Source organism: Maniola jurtina, chromosome 11 (genome assembly GCF_905333055.1).
Source record: "Maniola jurtina chromosome 11, ilManJurt1.1, whole genome shotgun sequence".
Lineage (NCBI taxonomy): Eukaryota > Metazoa > Arthropoda > Insecta > Lepidoptera > Nymphalidae > Maniola > Maniola jurtina.
In genome coordinates this window covers 6,527,477-6,546,138 of record NC_060039.1, presented here as the reverse complement: position 1 = coordinate 6,546,138, position 18,662 = coordinate 6,527,477, and the positions used below count along the sequence as shown (strand labels likewise).

General features: G+C 36.2%; 2 protein-coding genes across 7 annotated transcripts in view; one reads left to right on the top strand and one right to left on the bottom strand.

Moving 5' to 3' along the window:
* The first annotated feature begins 362 nt into the window (after nt 1–362).
* LOC123869958 (non-lysosomal glucosylceramidase) lies at nt 363–16,982 on the top strand. 2 transcript variants are annotated; one of them, XM_045913081.1, is made up of 18 exons: nt 363–631; nt 742–926; nt 1,009–1,097; nt 1,567–1,747; nt 2,084–2,246; nt 4,141–4,267; nt 6,671–6,946; nt 7,054–7,174; nt 7,682–7,807; nt 8,010–8,120; nt 9,052–9,166; nt 9,488–9,617; nt 10,000–10,164; nt 10,914–11,076; nt 11,558–11,773; nt 12,320–12,535; nt 12,785–13,014; nt 13,679–16,982. In XM_045913081.1, the coding sequence occupies exons 2-18, from the start codon at nt 769–771 to the stop codon at nt 13,909–13,911; spliced, it is 2,820 nt and encodes a 939-aa protein (XP_045769037.1). In that variant the 5' UTR covers nt 363–631; nt 742–768; the 3' UTR covers nt 13,912–16,982. The 2 variants fall into 2 exon arrangements, with proteins under 2 accessions (XP_045769037.1, XP_045769036.1); XM_045913080.1 differs by having other exon boundaries at nt 10,000–10,176.
* LOC123869956 (phosphoinositide 3-kinase adapter protein 1) overlaps nt 14,022–18,662 on the bottom strand; it is a 33,545-nt gene continuing 28,904 nt past the window's right edge. For all 5 annotated transcript variants that reach the window (XM_045913076.1, XM_045913074.1, XM_045913075.1 and 2 more), the window contains one exon: nt 14,022–18,280. In XM_045913076.1, the coding sequence (XP_045769032.1) occupies nt 18,100–18,280 (181 nt within the window). In that variant the 3' untranslated portion in view covers nt 14,022–18,099. The remainder of the gene's footprint in view (nt 18,281–18,662) is intronic.

The following is an 18,662-nucleotide window of genomic DNA, read 5'->3' as shown; positions in this document are numbered from 1 at the left end:
CTAGAGCATATTTAAAATAATCTGTAAAATTATATGAAGTTATCACCTGTCAAATGTCAATATGGGACTTCGTCTGTGATGGCATTTGCTGGCGCGCGTGCTGTACTTGTTTGGAGTGTTTTTTTTTGTTAAGAGTGACTGGTTTTTTTGTTACTTGGTGTTTTTTGGTGGTGGAACTGACTGGGAAGCGCTCTAAAGGGGCGCCGCGCGTATGTCGGCGGGCGCCGGCGCAGACGGAGTCCATACTTGTATAAATTCAATAACTTGAAAATATCTACAAACTTGACATTGGCTAATCAGAGTAAAGCCAGATTTAAAGAAAAAAAAAAATGTCAATATGTCAATGTCAAAAATTCCTTCAAATTCAATGTGATTTCAATTTTCAATTTTCATCCAAGCGCAAGATTTCACATTTAGTAATTCCTAACATTTCCTCTTTTAATTTCCATTACATGGATGCTTCAATTTACAATAATTACGAAGTATTTTACGACTTGTGGTGGTGGATAAAGTGAATTTGAACTTTATGAAAATTCGTTTTCTGCTCTCAATATTTTTACTTTCTATCGGATCGTAGCTATGAGCTCCAAATATTAATATTAAAGCCCATTCACTAAGAATTTATTTAGTAGTAAGTCTCTTTGTGATAAGTTATCTTTTCTCTTCAATATATATACCTTATTGATACGTTACTGATTGTATGGTGAAACACCTACAACATTCTTTTCATTTTGTTTTTAGGTTTTTGTATTAATTTAACTTTCAAAAATGGAAAATGAAACTGTCGGTGATCAAGCTACAGATATGGATGAGCCATCAAAATATGGTCTGAAACTTCTGTTGAATCATGAATTTCCACTGAAAAGCAAGCAACTGATCATACCCAGACCTAAACAAATCTTTGAAATGTTACCACTTACAGCAAGGTTAGTTTAAAAAATTAATAAATGGAAAAGTAATGTGTCCTTTATGTAAATTTATTCACTTTCAAATATTGAATTGTTCTAGGTACTTCAAATACTACTTAGCAAGGAAAATGCAAAAAAGAAGGCCTATAATGGACTATGTGCACATGATTTCTGCTCAAAGGATGTATGGTATGTCATTTACTATTAATATTAGGACTAAGCAGCTTATGCAGCTGATGCTCTTGTATCTCTTGCACTTATTCCAACTGTTCTAAAGGTGTAAATAATATCCTATTAGTCAGAAAGTGCTTAAAGAGATTTCTGCAAATAGTATTGTAAATAAACTTTATTTTTAAAGTTCAATTTTGGGACAAATGCCTGGTCAGTAAAATATATTATACAATATTAATTTTATTACAAATGATAAAGTTTATTCCACCTGTAGTAAAAATCTTTAAAACATCTTAAGAACATTAACTATGAAGTTTTGATTTTCATCAATCGTTTTTCTAATGAGCATTTTATTATTCATTTTATTACTAAGCATTTCAAAATAATTTGCTACAGAACACCATTATCCATCATCATCAACCCAGGGTAGTAATATGTAGATATCCATCTTCAAAAAGTCACCCTGTATATTTGTTGCCCTTTTAAGGTTGTCCCATTGGAGGTATAGGGGGTGGGACGATTGGCAGGGGATTTAAAGGGGAGTTCTGCCGCTTTCAATTGTACCCTGGCCTTTATGAATATGTCACAGTCCCTGAATGCCAATTCATTGTGAACATTAGGGATGCCAAAAAGGAAACCATTTTCCAATCAGTTTTATCTACTTACAAGTAAGTAATTTATTTGTTGTTTTCTTACATCTCATAGTTACTTAAGTAATATATAAGTGTAAAGTATCTAATAGGTAAGTGTAAAGTTAAATAATATATTTATATTTAGATATACAGCTTAAGATTTGAAAAGTGAAATTAAATATAAAAGAATTCTTTATTAATTACAACATTAATTTTAATTTTATTTATGAAAAAAAAATGTAAAGCTAATTTGAAGATATAACTGATCAGTGATACAATTATCATTAAAAAAATATGCTTATCATTTGGAAAGGGTTTCATAAAAAGGTGTTTTATGGTTCAACCCTAAGAGTGTACTCAAACTTCTTTTAGCAAACCAAAGAAAGCACCCCAGTCATGGGAATGGAACATAAATGGTGCAGATTGTGAATACACAGCGTTATATCCTAGAGCATGGACTACTTATGATCTCACAAAATATGGTATAAAATTAGTTTGTCGCCAAATAACTCCAGTCATACCTCATAATTATAAGGTTAGTATGTAGGTAAATAAAGACTTTAATCTTTCACCCTTGTCATTAATGGAATATTGATTTATGGAAGTGGTCATGATACTCAGGAATGAGGAATGTGATGCTGAGAGAGAAACATAATACATACATATACTAGATGATGCCTGCAACTTGATCTGCCTGGAATTAGGTTTTATTTAAAACTAGCTGACGCCCGCGACTTCGTCCGCGTGGATTTAGGTTTTTCGAAATCCCGTGGGAACTCTTTGGTTTTCCGGGATAAAAAGTAGCCTATGTGCAAATCCAGGATATTATCTATCTCCATTCCGAATTTCAGCCAAATCCGTCCAGTAGTTTTTGCGTGAAGGAGTAACAAACATACACACACACACACACACACACACACATATACAAACTTTCGCCTTTATAATATTAGTGTGATCTCCTGGGAAAGCTCTTTGCTTTTCTGGGATAAAAGTTACCTTTGTTAATTTTCGGCAGGCAAGTTAACTCTGTACCATAAATCTGTTAAATGGATGAGCCTTTATCGGGAATTCTTTGATTTTCCGGGATAAAAAGTGACCTATGTCCATTCCCAGGATGTAACCTAATTATGTACCTCATCAAAATCGGTTAAACTTTTCGGCCGTGAAAAGCTAGAAGACAGACAGACAGACATACTTTCGCATTTATAATATTAACATGGATAAGATAACATGTTAATTATTTCGAACAATACATTACAAAAAAATAACCTTAATCCAGCTTATTGCTTACAATCCTGGTCAATTTTCTGATTACAATGATCGAACGATAAGCCATCATAACTTTGCTAAAAAGCCACGATCAGCAATAGTCATACCAAGTTGTGGATCCGGAATACCAAATTGATCAAAGATCTTTGATCTCCGTTTGAATCACGTCATTACCGGCAATCATTGACGATAAAATATAATAAGTGATGGATGCAAACTAATATGCCCTTCGATCAATGTTATTGCCCTCCCAATTTCTCAAGCTCTTGTTAATCAACTTTAATTGTAAAATATTTGAGAGGCCTACTTATTTATAGATTGGTCAATAGATACTTTCAAGTCATGAATGAATAGTCATTTTCTAGGCAAGCACACACTTTCTTAGGCTTCATCATCACTTGCCAGCAGGTCTGATTGCAGTCAAGCGCTAGTCTATAAATTAAAAAAAAGCGGCCAAGTGCGAGTCGGACTTGCGCACTGAGGTTTCCGGGTATTTTTTTTTGACATTTGGCACGATTAATCAAAAACTATTATGCATAAAAATAAATAAAAATCTGTTTTAAAATGTACAAGTAAAGCCCCTTTCATATGATACCCCACTTGGTATAGTTATCTTAATTTGAAAATTTAAACACATTTTTAATTTTTTTTAATGATGTAACCACTAATTCACGGTTTTCGGATTTATTCCTTTACTTGTGCTATAAGACCTACCTACCTGCCTTTCATGATTCTAAGTTAATGGGAAGTATCCTGTAGGTTATCTCGACGACACGACGGAAGGACGGACGGACAGACAGACAGACAGACAGTCAGACAACAAAGTGATCCTATAAGGGTTCCGTTTTAACTTTCACGGTACGGAACCCTAAAAATACATATTGACTGTTTACGTTGATTACTAATAACGATAATATAAAATTTAATCCACGAGAATGCCCCTCAGCTTCCGTTTCCCTGTAGCTATAGGTTATATTGGTACTTTCAAAGAAAGAGTGAGTAAATCAGGTTTGATTGTGGTCAAGCGCTTGCCTATAGTGAATTAAAAAAACTAGGCACCAAGACATACGCGCTCAACGTAAGGCTGCATCATTTTCTGCTGCTATTTGGTGCGATTGCAGTCAAGCGCAAGCTTATATAAAAAAAAAAAACTTTTCCAGGATAGCAGCTTGCCGTGTGCCGTTTTCGTATTCACAGCCAAAAATATCAGCAACGAACATCGTGACGTCAGCATTACCTTTACATGGACAGAGGTTCTTGGAGAACCTAATAAAAAGAAAAATATTGGTGAGTATCTACTTATGGTGAACAAAGACTTTTAGAAAGTTAAGAGAGTCTATTAAGAGTCTATGTTAAAATTCAAAAAAAAAAAAATTCAATTAGACTGTTACAAGTTCTTTTGAATCGTCAAAAGCATCTACAACTGGTTATGTTATCAATATAGCCAAATGAGTTTTTTTTCTGTTATTTTGTTACTAAATGATGCCCAGGACTTCGTCCGTGTGGGTTTAGGTTTTTGAAAATCCTGTGGGAATTCTTTGATCTCCTGGGATAGAGCTTGGTTAAGCTACTCGAGTCTACATTCAAAACAGCCAATCGGTTCAGTCATTGAGGCGTGAAGGAGTAACAAACATCCAAACTTTCACAGCTATACTAATAAATAAAATTGGAGTGTCTGTCTGTAATTTCGAAATAACTACCGCATATTAAGGTCATATGGTTATTTGAACGATACTATAACTGAATCACACGTTTTTAAAATTTTTGTCTGTCTGTCTGTCTGTCTGTCTGTCTGTCTGTCTGTCTGTCTGTCTGAAAAGGCTAATCTTGGGAACGGCTGAACCGATTTTGACGGGATTTTCACAGACAAGTAGAGAATTGACCAGGGAGTAACATAGGCTACTTTTTTAACCGACTTTCAAAAAGGGAGTTGTGTTTTTCTACCTATGTACACCGAAATCTCCGAGATTTCTGAACCGATTTGCGTCATTTCTTTTTTAATCGATAGAGGAACTTTGCGACATTGTTTCATAAAAAATTTGGAGTCCAACTCCTCAATCCTGATGCTGCAGGGGATCTGACCAATCCACGCGGGCGAAGCTGCGGGCATCAGCTAGTCTATAATATAACTAGGTGATGCCTGCGACTTCGTTTGTGTGGATATAGGTTTTTAAAAATCCCGTGGGAACTCATTGATTTTTCGAGATAAAAAGTAGCCTATGTGTTAATCCAGACCGTACATATTATTAGAAATCTGATATGCAATTTATTTATTTGTAAATTGTACTCTTCGCGCCGGTGGAAACAGCTTTCACCACCTACTCGTGTCTATTATACATTCTATTCTTACGTTAAATTCAATGTTACATACAATCGCGGCAATTAAATAATGCAACTTAATCTGTTTGTTTTCGCGCTCGAAAATAAACCCCCGAAAATTGGCGAAGCCCCAATCTAGGTACGATTGAAGAGTAGGTACTGTTAACTCAAGCCCACGTTTGATAAACGTGCAAGTCGAAGTATTATCATGACATCATGATTAACCCATCGCCAACTCGCTACAGAGTATGGGTCTCCGTATAAGAAGTCCACCACGCTGGCCAAGTGCGGATTGGCTGACTTCACACATCTTTAAAAACATTATGGAGAACCGGCATGCAGGTTTCCTCACGATCTTTTCCTTCACCGTTAGCACTCGTGATATGTAATTTCTTAAATCGCACATAACTTAGAAAAGGTAGAGGTGCGTGCCCTGGATCGAATCCCCGAGCTCCGATTAGGATGCGGACGTGACGTCCGGGACGTCCCAACTTCTTTGCTATCACGGCTCGAAGTATGATAATTAGTAATAACGTATCATCGAACTGATTGTCGAATCGATAACAGCAACTATCACACATCGAATAGTTTATTGTAATGATTTATGAATAATTCAATTTTGTTCTTTGTTTCATATATGTTAGAGCCTATTCTAATATAAACTTTACCTTTTATTATAATAATATTGCAGGTGTTTTTATTATCACGAACCACGATTACGTATTTTACTTTTCTCTTGACTAACAATACCTACATCTAGATATGAAATAGATTTTCAATGGAAATACAGTTACGAGTAGGTATAAGTAAAACTCAAAAATATTCATGAACTTGTTTAATATTTTACCATAGAGATAAGTAATCATTCATCAAATATTTTATCGATAAGTAGCGGTCAATGTCAAATGAGTATTTTGGTTGGCTATATTGATAATGTTACCTATATACTTACGTTGCACGTACTATATAAGTTTCACTGCTTGGCAACAAGCTCTTTCGTTTTTTAAGAAAGGGAACTCATGACAAATACTAACCAGCTACTTTGTCCAGAAGTAACGAAGGACTTATATTATTTACATTTTTATTGATGATTGATTGATTTATATAGATAGATGGTGAGCTATATAAAATTTCACCCCAGCGAAGCCGGGCGAATCTGATATCCAAACACCAGTCTTGGTAAAATGTATAGGGCTCATCTCCAGTAGTACAACCTATTGAATCTGCATTTCATTGAATAAAATAAATTATTCATTAAAATCCATGATATCCATTCCATGTTACATGAAAAATTGTATCAGTAGCTAAGTTAGCTTAAGTTGACCAAAAGCTTTTGGTGCTTAACTATAATATTTTCTTTTATTAAATCAGGCAAATTAGACCTAGAGAGGTATGCTGAAGAACATACATGTGGCGTCACGTTAGAGCAAAAAATAGCCGACCAGCCCTGCACCTTCACAATAGCGAAGAAGAAACAGGAAACTGAGACCATCCATGAATCCTACTGCTTATGGAACTCGGCTAAAACTTCGGGCTACGTTTGGGAGTGTTTGAAGAAACACGGCAAACTAGAACCAGACCCCAATCAGTCGGCGAAAGTGACGGACAATAAGAACGAAAAGGAGAAAACTAAAAAGATGTATAAAAGTAAGTTATATTGGTTCCGCAAATTAAAATGACTATTCCTGTCGTGTTATATGTAAACTTTTATTAGAACTACTAAAATTGTTGAATTTTATCGTATTTCTTTGTAGATGATTCTATAGCATTATCGAGCACAATATCCCTAGAGCCAGGGGGATGCAATTCAACTGAGTTCTGTCTTGTGTGGGATATGCCAGTCATTAAATATAAGGACTCTAAAATACATAAAAGGTATAATATAAATTGTTTAAGTGCGTTTCGACTGAAGACGAGAAGAGCGCAGCCGAGAATTGAATATACTAATCCGATCTGTTTTAAAACTTTATCATCACTCAATAATCTGATAGTTCCAAGCACTCCATTTCTCTCGTTTCATCTTCAGTCGAAATACAACAAAGCATTGAAAATTTCACTATCACTTTCATCACACTAATATTATAAAGGAGAAAGTTTGTATGTGTGTGTGTGTGTGTGTGTGTGTGTGTGTGTGTGTGTGTGTGTGTGTGTGTGTGTATGTTTGTTACTCCTTCACGCAAAAACTACTGGACGGATTGGGCTGAAATTTAGAATGGAGATAGATTATACCCTGGATTAGCACATAGGCTACTTTTTATCCCGGGAAATCAAAGAGTTCCCACGGGAATTTTAAAAAACCTACATCCACGCGAACGAAGTCGCGGGCATCAGCTAGTTTATAATAATAGTCAAAACAGTAATAACTTTGTGTATTCGTTTTAGATATTACTCTAAGTATTTCGGTAGTGATGGTATAGCGGGCGCCAGCATAGCGGCTTACGCACTTAGAAATTATGAGAATTGGGAAAAGCAACTGGCAGAGTGGCAGGACCCTATATTAAATAACAGGTATATACATTTTCTTAGTTGGTAGTATCTCTAATCGTTAGCACTGAAAGTCCATATTAAGCGATATGATTCTTGAACGCAAGCGTTTTTCAGTACTCAACTGCAAGCAAAGCATAATATGTGCATACGGTGCTTGTTGCTAGATATTTAAAAGCTTATAGCATTTTCTTTATGGATTCTTATACATGTTTTTATCTTTCAGTAATATACCTGAATGGTTAAAAAGTGCCTTAATGAACGAGCTTTATTTCATCGCTGACGGTGGAACTATTTGGTTTGATGTGTCCGACGAATTCCCTGAAACTGATCCTAGGTAAATATTAACAAATTCATTGAAAGACGTTCATGCATGCACTTGTATACACAAAGCTCTAAACTGCAATTGAGAGTAATCGAATCGATTCACATTTTTAAGCCCATATGCTTAAGGTGTTTTACACTGGAGCAACAAAATGTAAGATTGCGGCATGCTACAAATAGAAACAATAATTTTGCGGTATTTGCGGCGGTGACAACATGGTGCTCTAGAATTGGGGATATTACGGTACGACAATTTCCCGACGATTCTTGCTATAGATTATTAATTCTTTTTGGTGACGGGGCCAGCGATGAAGATCTGGGAACTTTCAGGAGATGATCTGCAGCAATGTGATTAACCTAAATGTCGCACTATGTTGCTCTGAAGCCCTTTTGAGTGTTAGAATGGGAATCAATTAGATCATTTCAAAATATATTGACACATCTTGAATAAATTGGTATTCTGTGGTGATTACCCTTCCAATATCCGTCGTCAACACCTTCTATCTCTTTCGCACACTAGGTAAATCCGTGATTTCTTGACTATACCTGTCCTTGTCTGTTATGAATGAATGGAATGCCTAGCCAGGCAGCGCGCGGTGGCCATCTTCTTCAGTACCTTGAGCAATGAGCCGGCAAGGCCCTTAGGTGTGGTTCAAGCTACGGCTGAAACCTAAATATCCGTTTTTTACCCTTCGGGGGAAAAACGGTTCTATTTAGGTGTTCGAGCCTACGCTTGAACCACATGTGAGACGTGTTTATTATTTATCTAATTAAATAAATAAATAAATAAATTGGTACATTACAATATTCTGTGCAGATATCACTAGTTGTAGTCCTCTCAATTCTGTTAGGTTAGTGTATAAACTTCGGCTAACTTTACAGACTCTAATGCAAATTCAATTTTATTTCTAGGTCTCATAAATATATTTCTCTCAATATTTCAGACATGAGTTTGGTGTGTTCGGCTACTTGGAAGGGCATGAATATAGGATGTATAACACGTATGACGTACACTTTTATGCATCTTTCGCGTTGGCACAATTGTGGCCCAATTTACAGGTTATTACTTTACATAGTATAAAACACTTGATAATACCCCATGGAAACTCTTTGATTTTTTGAAAAAAGCAAGTATTTTATGTTCGTGTCGGGGGACTCTTACTTTTCATCATAATCGATCTAACGGATGAGCCGTGAAAAAGTAACAGACTGACAACCAGACAGACAAACAGACATAATAGGCTAAGAGACAGACAGAAACAGTTCTACTTTTGGTTTTATGATTTTAGTATGAATATAAAAATATAATGATATTCATATAATTTTAACGCAACTTATGGCCTGTTTTGTTATTATATCTCTTGTATAATATTTTTGTAGGTGGTATTGCAATATATGTACCGCGACTCAATAGCAGTGGAGAGTTCAAAGCTTAGACAGTCATTATACGATGGGAAATCTTGCAAGTTTAAGGTTAAAGACACTGTTCCTCATGACTTGGGTGACCCAGGTAAGTGATACACTTTCATCTGATATTTTTTAATTTAGAAATAAACTTCGGTCTTCGCCACTTCAACACTTGCCACCGAATACACCCTCATATCGCGAGGTATCGAAGAATTTGAAATTGCGTTTAAAACTTTAATTTTTAACAGGTGATGCGGAATACACATTTAGTTCGCTGCAGCAAGACATAAGCGAAAGGTCTGTTTTGTGGACGGACAAAAATATCGATTTCTGATTGAGAATAATTTCTGATAATATGCGGCCAGCTTAAGGCGTGTGTGAATAGTGAAGTCTCCTTTTCTACCATTGAAAATGTTAGAATGTGCGAGAGAGAAGGAAACTTCGCTGATCACAGCGCCTCAAAGGATTATCCTATTTTCGTTCAGATGGCCTCCCCTTCACGCAAATAAACGCATACAACATCCACGACGTGTCTGCGTGGCGCGACCTGAACCTCAAGTTCATCCTGCAGGCCATGCGCGACTACCGCCTGCTGCGCGCCCACAACGCGCCCTTCGGCGGCCAGCGCTACCGCTCCATGGCCTTCATAGGTGAGCCTGGGGGTAAATAGCACCACAGAATACTTTATATGAACTGAATTAAACCAGAGAGGCCGTCAAAATCTATATATCCATCTTTAAAATCTATTGTATGTTTTTATAATTTTATGATAGTGTTTTTACCTACACTTCAAGGAAATTTGTAAATAATTTTTAAATACGCAGTAAGCAATGCCGTAGCTTAGTGGTTAGAGCGTCGCTCGGGCGCGCACCCAGAAGACGCAGGTTCGATTCCTGCCGATTTCGTAATTTTTATATGTATTTAAACTTATCTAGTGGATTATCAAAATCTATGTTTGATGTGTTTTAAAGTTTTTTCTTCTGTTTTAATGGCCTATAAATTTTATTTATTTCTGTCCAATATTAAATTTTATTACTTATAGTTTCAGCACTCTCAACTAATGTTAGATAGAGACAACTATACCTTTTGCACTTTTCAGCTGTCCACCATTTTATATTACCTAGATTTAAATACGTGGTTGTGGCAAATGCCTTGTATGTTACAAGCAATGAATCATTATATAGAACTAGATTGCGATTAACTCTGTTATACACAATATGTAATCTAAACGAAAATGGCAGGTGTGAATATATTGCTATCCTTTTCATAATGCTTTCTGCGAAGAAAGACAGCATTTGATTTAGACCTTTCAATTTAGTTTAGTTTATAGGTGATGTGCAAGAGAACTAGGTAAATTACTGTATCGCGATATTTATTACTTGTCTCTTTCCCTTACTAGACGACGTGCGCGACGGCACTGAGGACGATCTGTACTCGCGCTCCACGGGACAAGCTGACACGGATCAGTCGCCCGACGAGTCCTGCGACCTGTCGCCCGATCCGTCCCCCATCTTGACGGACCGACCGAGTGGCGTGGCGGATATACTGGACTTATTGTACAGGTAAATCTATCTAGCAGTTTTTGCTACAATATCTTCCTTATACAATCTCCCCTTCGGTAACATGAAAAGCGTATGCAAGTAGATTTCATCCTACTGGCAATTGAAAATAGAGTAGTTTAGTAAGAGATACGCACAGCTTGGCTAGTAAGTATTAGATAGGCCTGAGCCAATTTGGAAATAAAACTATTGACTCCCAATTTGAACAAGCAGTATCCTGGACCCTAGTTATAATACCAAAACATTCACCACTGCCTAAAATTTTTTTGTGTATATTTAAAACCAGTGTAACAGGAATTCATAAGTGGTGGAAGAGTGTGTTGAAATAGTCGAGCCTCGTAAGCCTGTGCTCAGTACGAGATGCAATATGCATTCAAGCTACAATTTAGTCTCAATAAGTTCACTTCAGTGGCTTTAGTGAGGAAGAAATGGTGTGTGCAAAAAATTATTATTACAGCTTAATAATGGTAAAAACAATGTACAGGAGCTCAGAAGTGGTCGAAGAGTGCGGGGAAAGAGTAGAAGCAAGGGAGCCCGCGGTCGCGGTGTGGGATTCCCGACAATACCTGACGGACTTATACCCGGCGTGCGCCGCGTTGCTGCGCCGCGGTATCGAGTGGGATAAGGATGGCGATGGATTGATTGAAAACGGTGGATTCCCGGACCAGACATATGACGCTTGGGTTATGACTGGACCGAGGTACAGTATTTTTTTTATTAAATAACAGAACTAAGAATAGAACAGATAACATATTTTATTAGTGGAGCTCTGAGGTTCGACTGTGTTAATTTAAAATCTTGGATCACTTGTGCACTCCTGATCTAAATCTGAGAATGTACGGAATAAGAAAATTTGGAATTCTGATGTCATTAGTGCTAGCGTCAAATTACGCAGTCTGTAAAATCCATTACAACCATATTATTAATATTATAAATGTGAAAGTGGATCTGTCTGTGCATGTCCTTTTGTTACCTTTTCACTCATACCGCTTTTAATAAGATTTGCCACAGGGATAAAGCTTGCATCCCGGAGACAGACACAGACTATTTTTTACCCGGAAAATTAAAGGGAGAGATCTCACGGGATTTTTAAAAGCCTAAATCCTCACACGCTTCATCTTGTTTGCGTCCACTGCTGGACATTCCCAAGAGCGCGCCACCACATACGATCCTCCGCCTTCCGTCATCGTAATATCCGTAATCGTAATATTTATTTTATTTCTATGTATGTTTTAAAATATTCCAGCGCATACTGCGGTGGTTTGTGGGTAGCGGCAATCAGTGTGGTGCGGCAGATGGCACGCATACTCGGGATGGAGGAAGACGAGAGAGAGTTCGGTAAACTGTTGGAACAGGCCCGAAGTTCCTACGAAAACAAGTTGTGGAATGGTACCTTTTACCGCTTCGATACTAAGCCTTCGAATAAAGATGTGGTGATGGCGGATCAGTTGGCTGGCCATTGGTAATTATTATTAGGATCATTCATAGAGCTTGCGAACAAAATTGTAATTGCACGAAACAAAAAACTGGATCGAAGCTTTTGAAACTTTACTGTAATCACTGTTTGATCAAAATCACGAACTTTGTTGTACTGAACTAAGTTTGTATTTTTTTATGTTCGCCAGCTCCTTAATTACTGATAGAATAGTATACTGTTATGAACTTTTTTAAATTAAGGATAAATCCTAAAAGTATCGTTTTATACTTTTAGGTTCCTCCGAGCCTCTGGTTGGACGGATCAGGTGTTTCCCGAAGAAAACGTAAAGAAAGCACTGTATACGATATACGAGAATAACGTTATGCGTTTCCTGAACGGTCGTATGGGCGCCGTTAATGGATTCGTCAGAGGAGCTCGGGGACACGTGGACACTACCGCTTTACAGAGCGAGGAGGTGTGGACGGGAGTCACCTATGGGCTTGCTGCTCTCATGATCTATGAAGGTAAGCCTGTAATCACTGTTCACGACAGTTATGAAACTTATAACAATACGTAGACGCTTCACCTACACATGACATGTGTCATATTCAACCTTTATGCAATGCATTAAGGTTGTCTGTGACACATGTCGTCTGAATAAGACGCCCCTATTTTGACTATGAATTCCAGTTCAAGTATCTTTAATTTCACGTCAGCCCTAGAATAATATTAGACAGATGTCGATACAGGATCAGACCGAGAGTTTCCTCACGCTAGTTATGCTGTAGTTATCAGGTTTTCTTAACATAATATCTAGACAGGTATTCATGACATTTGACCTGCAAAACGTGCTGAGTCTTATCAAATCTTTATCCGAGACATACTAATAACGTATAGGTACTATGTTCCCGGCTTTATCTCATTTTACGATTCCGTTAATATTGTGGCTAAATGAGGATTGAGATGAGGAACTAAATGACAATAACTGTAACGAAGAAACGCGGCACCTCATTGGCTGCACAGCGCGTGTTATTGGCCATATTAGTGAGTGAGACAGACAACCTCGTTTCTGTCATGTTTTCCACGATACTTTACAACTTTTTTGTATTATTATTTTCTTACATTGAATTGTGTCCAGATTTCCTTTAAAATATTTCTTGGAGACCTGAAATCGTTAATCGTTTTCAGGCATGCACGAGCAAGCCTTCGTAACAGCCGGCGGATTGTATAATACATTGATGAAAATGGGCTTAGCGTTCGAAACGCCGGAAGCTCTTTACGAGAACGGCAACCACCGCTCCATCGCCTACATGCGACCGCTGGCCATCTGGTCCATGTACCAGGCCATTCTAGCGAGGCCCTGCTCCTCCGTACCGACAAACAACGGACAACCTCACCACGCGAAAGAAAACAACTTATAGTGCTAGCGAATGTTTATTCTCAAAAACAGGACTAAAAAAGCGAAAATGAAAACATTTTTCAAATATCTCTTGAAGAAGATCCGTTGTGCCATGTGATTCTTATTTTTTTATGCTATTCAGTATCCTACATTTAAATTGGTGAACTAACATGAAACTTGATATTATCACATTGCGATACAATCGCAATTATTTTCATATTTAATTTATTGTATTTTTGATGTGACTGTACAGTCCAAGGCGTAAGTCGTTTAGCACCTTAATGATCATATTCGCGTGGTATGGTTATGCACATGTGTTAGGTGTGTGTGGCGTGTTTATAGAAAAAGGTCATAAATGCGACAGATTTTTGACGCAATGGTTTCGCGGAATTGCTATTCGAATTCTCAGGCCGACCGTACATTTTGGCGCATAGTAAGAGCTTGTCAGCTCATCAGTTAACTCATTTCATTTGTTGTGATTGGCTGTATTTATTGTATTATTGCTACAGCAATGCATTTTTTAGCCAATACAAAAAGTGAGAGAGTTCTTTTATTCCATTAAAAATTATTATTAGCCCTCGACTGCGATCTCACGTTAAGGGATGATGTAGTCACTAGTCTGAGATGGAAGCGGGCTAACTTGGGAGGCGTATAATAGCAATCCTCTTATCGTTTTCTACATGTTATCGTACTGGAACGCTAAATCGTTTGACGGCACGGCTTTGCCAGTAGACTGATGATTAGCCACGGCTGAAGCCCAGACTAAAGCAGATGCAATTAAAAATGAATTCCCAAATCACTCCTGCTAGGAATCAAATCTAGGACCTCCCAGTGTTAAAACCGTAGCACTCACCACTGTGGCAGGGAGGTCTCAACAATCAGTCGGGAAGTCCTGAATTAACCAATCAGAGGTGATTACGATTGTCATACTGCATAGCTGTGAACTTTTATGGTAGTCATGATTCTCGTATTTGATAGCGTGTCGCGATATTATACAGGAAATGAGTTTGTGACGTAAAAGATACGTTCTCAGAAGAGCTGCAAAGAGTATAATAATATAAGAGCTGTTAAGTTGGACGTCATAGATTGCGAATCATGTGTATTTTAAACAGCGAATAAGGCCCTGATTAGGTATTGTTCTTTATTAATACTAGTATGTATCAATATCCGTATACTAATGTGATTTAATATCCTGTGCATTTTTGATTTAGCATCCAGCTATTTTTGTTTGTGTTTAATAATCTGCTGTTCGTTGTTTCATAACGAATAACAGATTTATAGTGTAGTCATTCTTAATTTGTCGTAAAGGACGGCGTAATTTTTGAGTGAACATTTGACGAAAAATAACAAAATATTACGTCCCTGAAATAATAATTATTGTAAACGTATGTACCACTTTTATATGTTACGCCGATGCACCTGCGCAGAAATCTTATTTTTCATTGACGCAAAAATATCTCAACCAATCATAGCGACGTTCGTTTGCTATTGGTTGTTGCCTACGCGCCATGTTTTGTACGTGCGAATTATGAGCGAGATAATACGAGTCTCTGTTTTTCTTGCGTTTAAAATCCTAACGTCGTCGGGCCATAATGAAAATTTGGTTTGCAAGAAAGAATATTTTACTTTACTTTTAAATTATAAGGTCTGTATTTTATTGGTGTATAATGCGTACATTTTGAGATCTCACTCGCCATTTTAACTCGACTATATGTCAACTGTCATGTCAAAAGTACGGTTCACATTTAAAATAAGAACTAAAATCGTACTTTTGACACGATAGTTGACACATAGCGTTAAAATGGCGAGTGAGTTCTCATTTTGAATGGACTATACATTAGGTTTTAGTCTACGTTAGGTTGCGCTTTTCTGCGCAAGTGAAATTTGCTGATGCGACTTATAAAAGTGGTAGTATTGTACTAATATTATTATAAGGTTTTAGTTCTCAATTTCCGTTTGAACTTTGAATTATTTGTATATAAATATAATCAAAATCGAATTGATAAAGTCTTAACTTGTAATGAAATAATTATATTATATTTTGCTTATAAGATGAGGATGTATAAAAAACTAATGAAATTGTTGAAAGGATTATGAATGCTATTTATTCATTTTGTATTTTTAATTGTCAGTATTCGAATCTACAAGGTGGATTATAAAAATTAGGTACTTAGTTAATAGATAATGGCAATAATATTTTAGGTTTTTAATTTATAAAATCGTCTAATAGTCATACTTAATCTTTTGTCATGCTAATTGCATTTTTTTACATTTTTTTAGTGATAATTTTCATAGAATGTGTTGTTATGAACAGTGTTTTTACACTAGGCGCATCTGGCGGTACACAAATCGGTACTTAATATATCGGGTACAAAAATCAACTAAATTCTGTGCTTGATATGATTTTGCATGATATGATCATAACTTAATGATTATTGTATAGCACAATTAACTTAATAGTATTTAATGTAATAGGCACGAAGTGCTATACCAAAATGCTTTTAATTTTTATTTATATACAATAATATTTCATTTATATGTAATACATATAAATGAAATTGGTGAACTTGGTTTGCATCGAAACATAATTTATTATACTTATCAAGTTAATATCAATGATATGGTGAGTTATAGTATGCCAAAGACTATATTTTTATATTGATTACCTAATTTGCTACAAAAATCTATATTAATAAGGCTCAAGGCACATTGATGAATTTGAGCAGCGCGGCGTCCAACAAGGCGTCGCGTCATGACGCGAGTCGTGGCTAGACCCTGTGCGAGAAGTATTTGCTCCACTCTAATTTGTACATTACAGTGGAGTTAAAGTTCAATTTTACTTTTAGAAAAGACGGATCGCGTCGCTTCGACTCTGCCGCAATGTGCCTTCGGTCTAAAAGCTACAACCTGGCTTAATGTGGTTCTGGTTATAAGTTGTAATAAATAGAAGTTTATTTCATATTATTGTATGCAAATATGCAGAGGAGGGGTTGGTATGCAATAAAGAAAACAACCACTTGATTTTACTTTTTATTTGTATGTGTATAATGTAAATGCATTTCGGGAAAGTTAATATAGCAAACATTACGTAAATCTTGGTTTCATTTCATATTTTCCATCTCCAAGATTTTTTCAGAAAATAGACATTTTCCTATTCGATACTAAATAAAAATTAAAACCTAAATTTTTGAATGATTTTATATTTTTAATAATAAACAAGAAAATTTTGTAAAATAAATAGAAATGCTTAAAAATTATCTAAAAATATGTACAAATATTTACATAGTATTATTGATTTCAAGAATGATTTTCAGTCTTTATAATTATTCGAATGTTAATTTTAATTTGAATACAAAATACAAAAGGCTTACTCAACATGCAAATTGTAGGAAGGTTTGAGAATTAACATTTTTGGTATACAATAATATATGGTAAAAAGGCTTGTATTGGTAAGTTGTATTAACGGTTCTAATGACGTTTACAAAAGACTAGATAATAACTTACGGTATATATCGGTGACTCAATCTATGACTCTTGCAATACCGCTATTGGAAGCATGCAATCCATAATGTTATTTATCAAACTAGTATTGTCGCTAAATATGACTGATTGGCGTCACATTGATAATTAGAATAATTATTCTAAGGCTCATAACAATATTAAATTATTATAAACACCCAACCCTCGTACTGGGCCGCCATCTTTTAAAGCCCGCTCGAAGGTGCCAAAAGGTGCATTACACCCCGCAACAGTTCTATGTAGCCATGCCCAGCATGCGTAGTAATGCGACTCGCGCGCTACTTACTATACATTAACGGTACTATGTCAGAAATATTCACGCAAGTGCCGACAACAACTGCATAAAGTTTGGACTCAATCAGATGTTTGCGCGAACACATAGATAACGAACGGGCGAACTGACAAATATTCATTTTTAAAATACGTGTGTAAAAATTATGTTAAAGCTAGGCAGGCAAACATTGTTCAAGGAATTGATAATAATATAATATTACAATCATTTGAACAGACCTCGGAAACAATTGTTGCTAGCCTCCAAAAACCTATTTTCCTAAATTTATAAAATGGAATTTATATTCACATAAGGTAAGCATAAGATGCGAAATACTATTTCCTTGCTCACTTACTATGTTTTGATTGTGGATTAATTATTTATTAAATTGTTGCAGGCAATGGCACTTTTCAATTTGGCCTATGTGTGCGTAGCAGAAATATTCATGTACATGTGCGCGCCGTCGCGATCGTCGCAGCGGCTGGCGACAGATCTGTCGCGCGGGACAAAGTTCAATCGAAGGTGCGTATCTGAATCGCAGTCCAATCGTTCTCTTGACGCTGAGGCTTCTCTCTCGACTATCGTTGCCATGTGTTGGGCTCTAATAAATAAACAATTGAAATTAATTTAAACCTGAATAGCTCTGAATTGAGTGAATTACGTAAATCATAAGAATTAAATGAATTAATTATAAACTTATCGAAATAGGTATTTAAAAGTTACTCGTATGTAGTTAGGTACTTCCAATAGGGATGATGATGATGATAGTCAAATCAGCGACTTTTTATCAAAGGTCAAAACGCTCACTTAGTATGGGAGCTTGTATGAGATACACAGATGTGACGTCATAACATTTGACGTACTTTTTTAGTTAAATTGATAATTTAAAATGGTTAGCAAACTTAAAACTACTAACGAATGCGGATTCTACTAATTTTGGAAGTCCCTCTTTTTAATAATTACTAAAAAATAATTTATTTTTG

Excerpts from the sequence above, each read along its gene's own strand:
- LOC123869958 (XM_045913080.1), top strand. The coding sequence starts at position 769 with ATGGAAAATGAAACTGTCGGTGATCAAGCTACAGATATGGATGAGCCA. Across the intron at positions 1,748-2,083 it reads TCAGTTTTATCTACTTACAA|CAAACCAAAGAAAGCACCCC; the intron begins GTAAGTAATTTA and ends AACTTCTTTTAG. Across the intron at positions 9,618-9,999 it reads TCATGACTTGGGTGACCCAG|ATGGCCTCCCCTTCACGCAA; the intron begins GTAAGTGATACA and ends ATTTTCGTTCAG.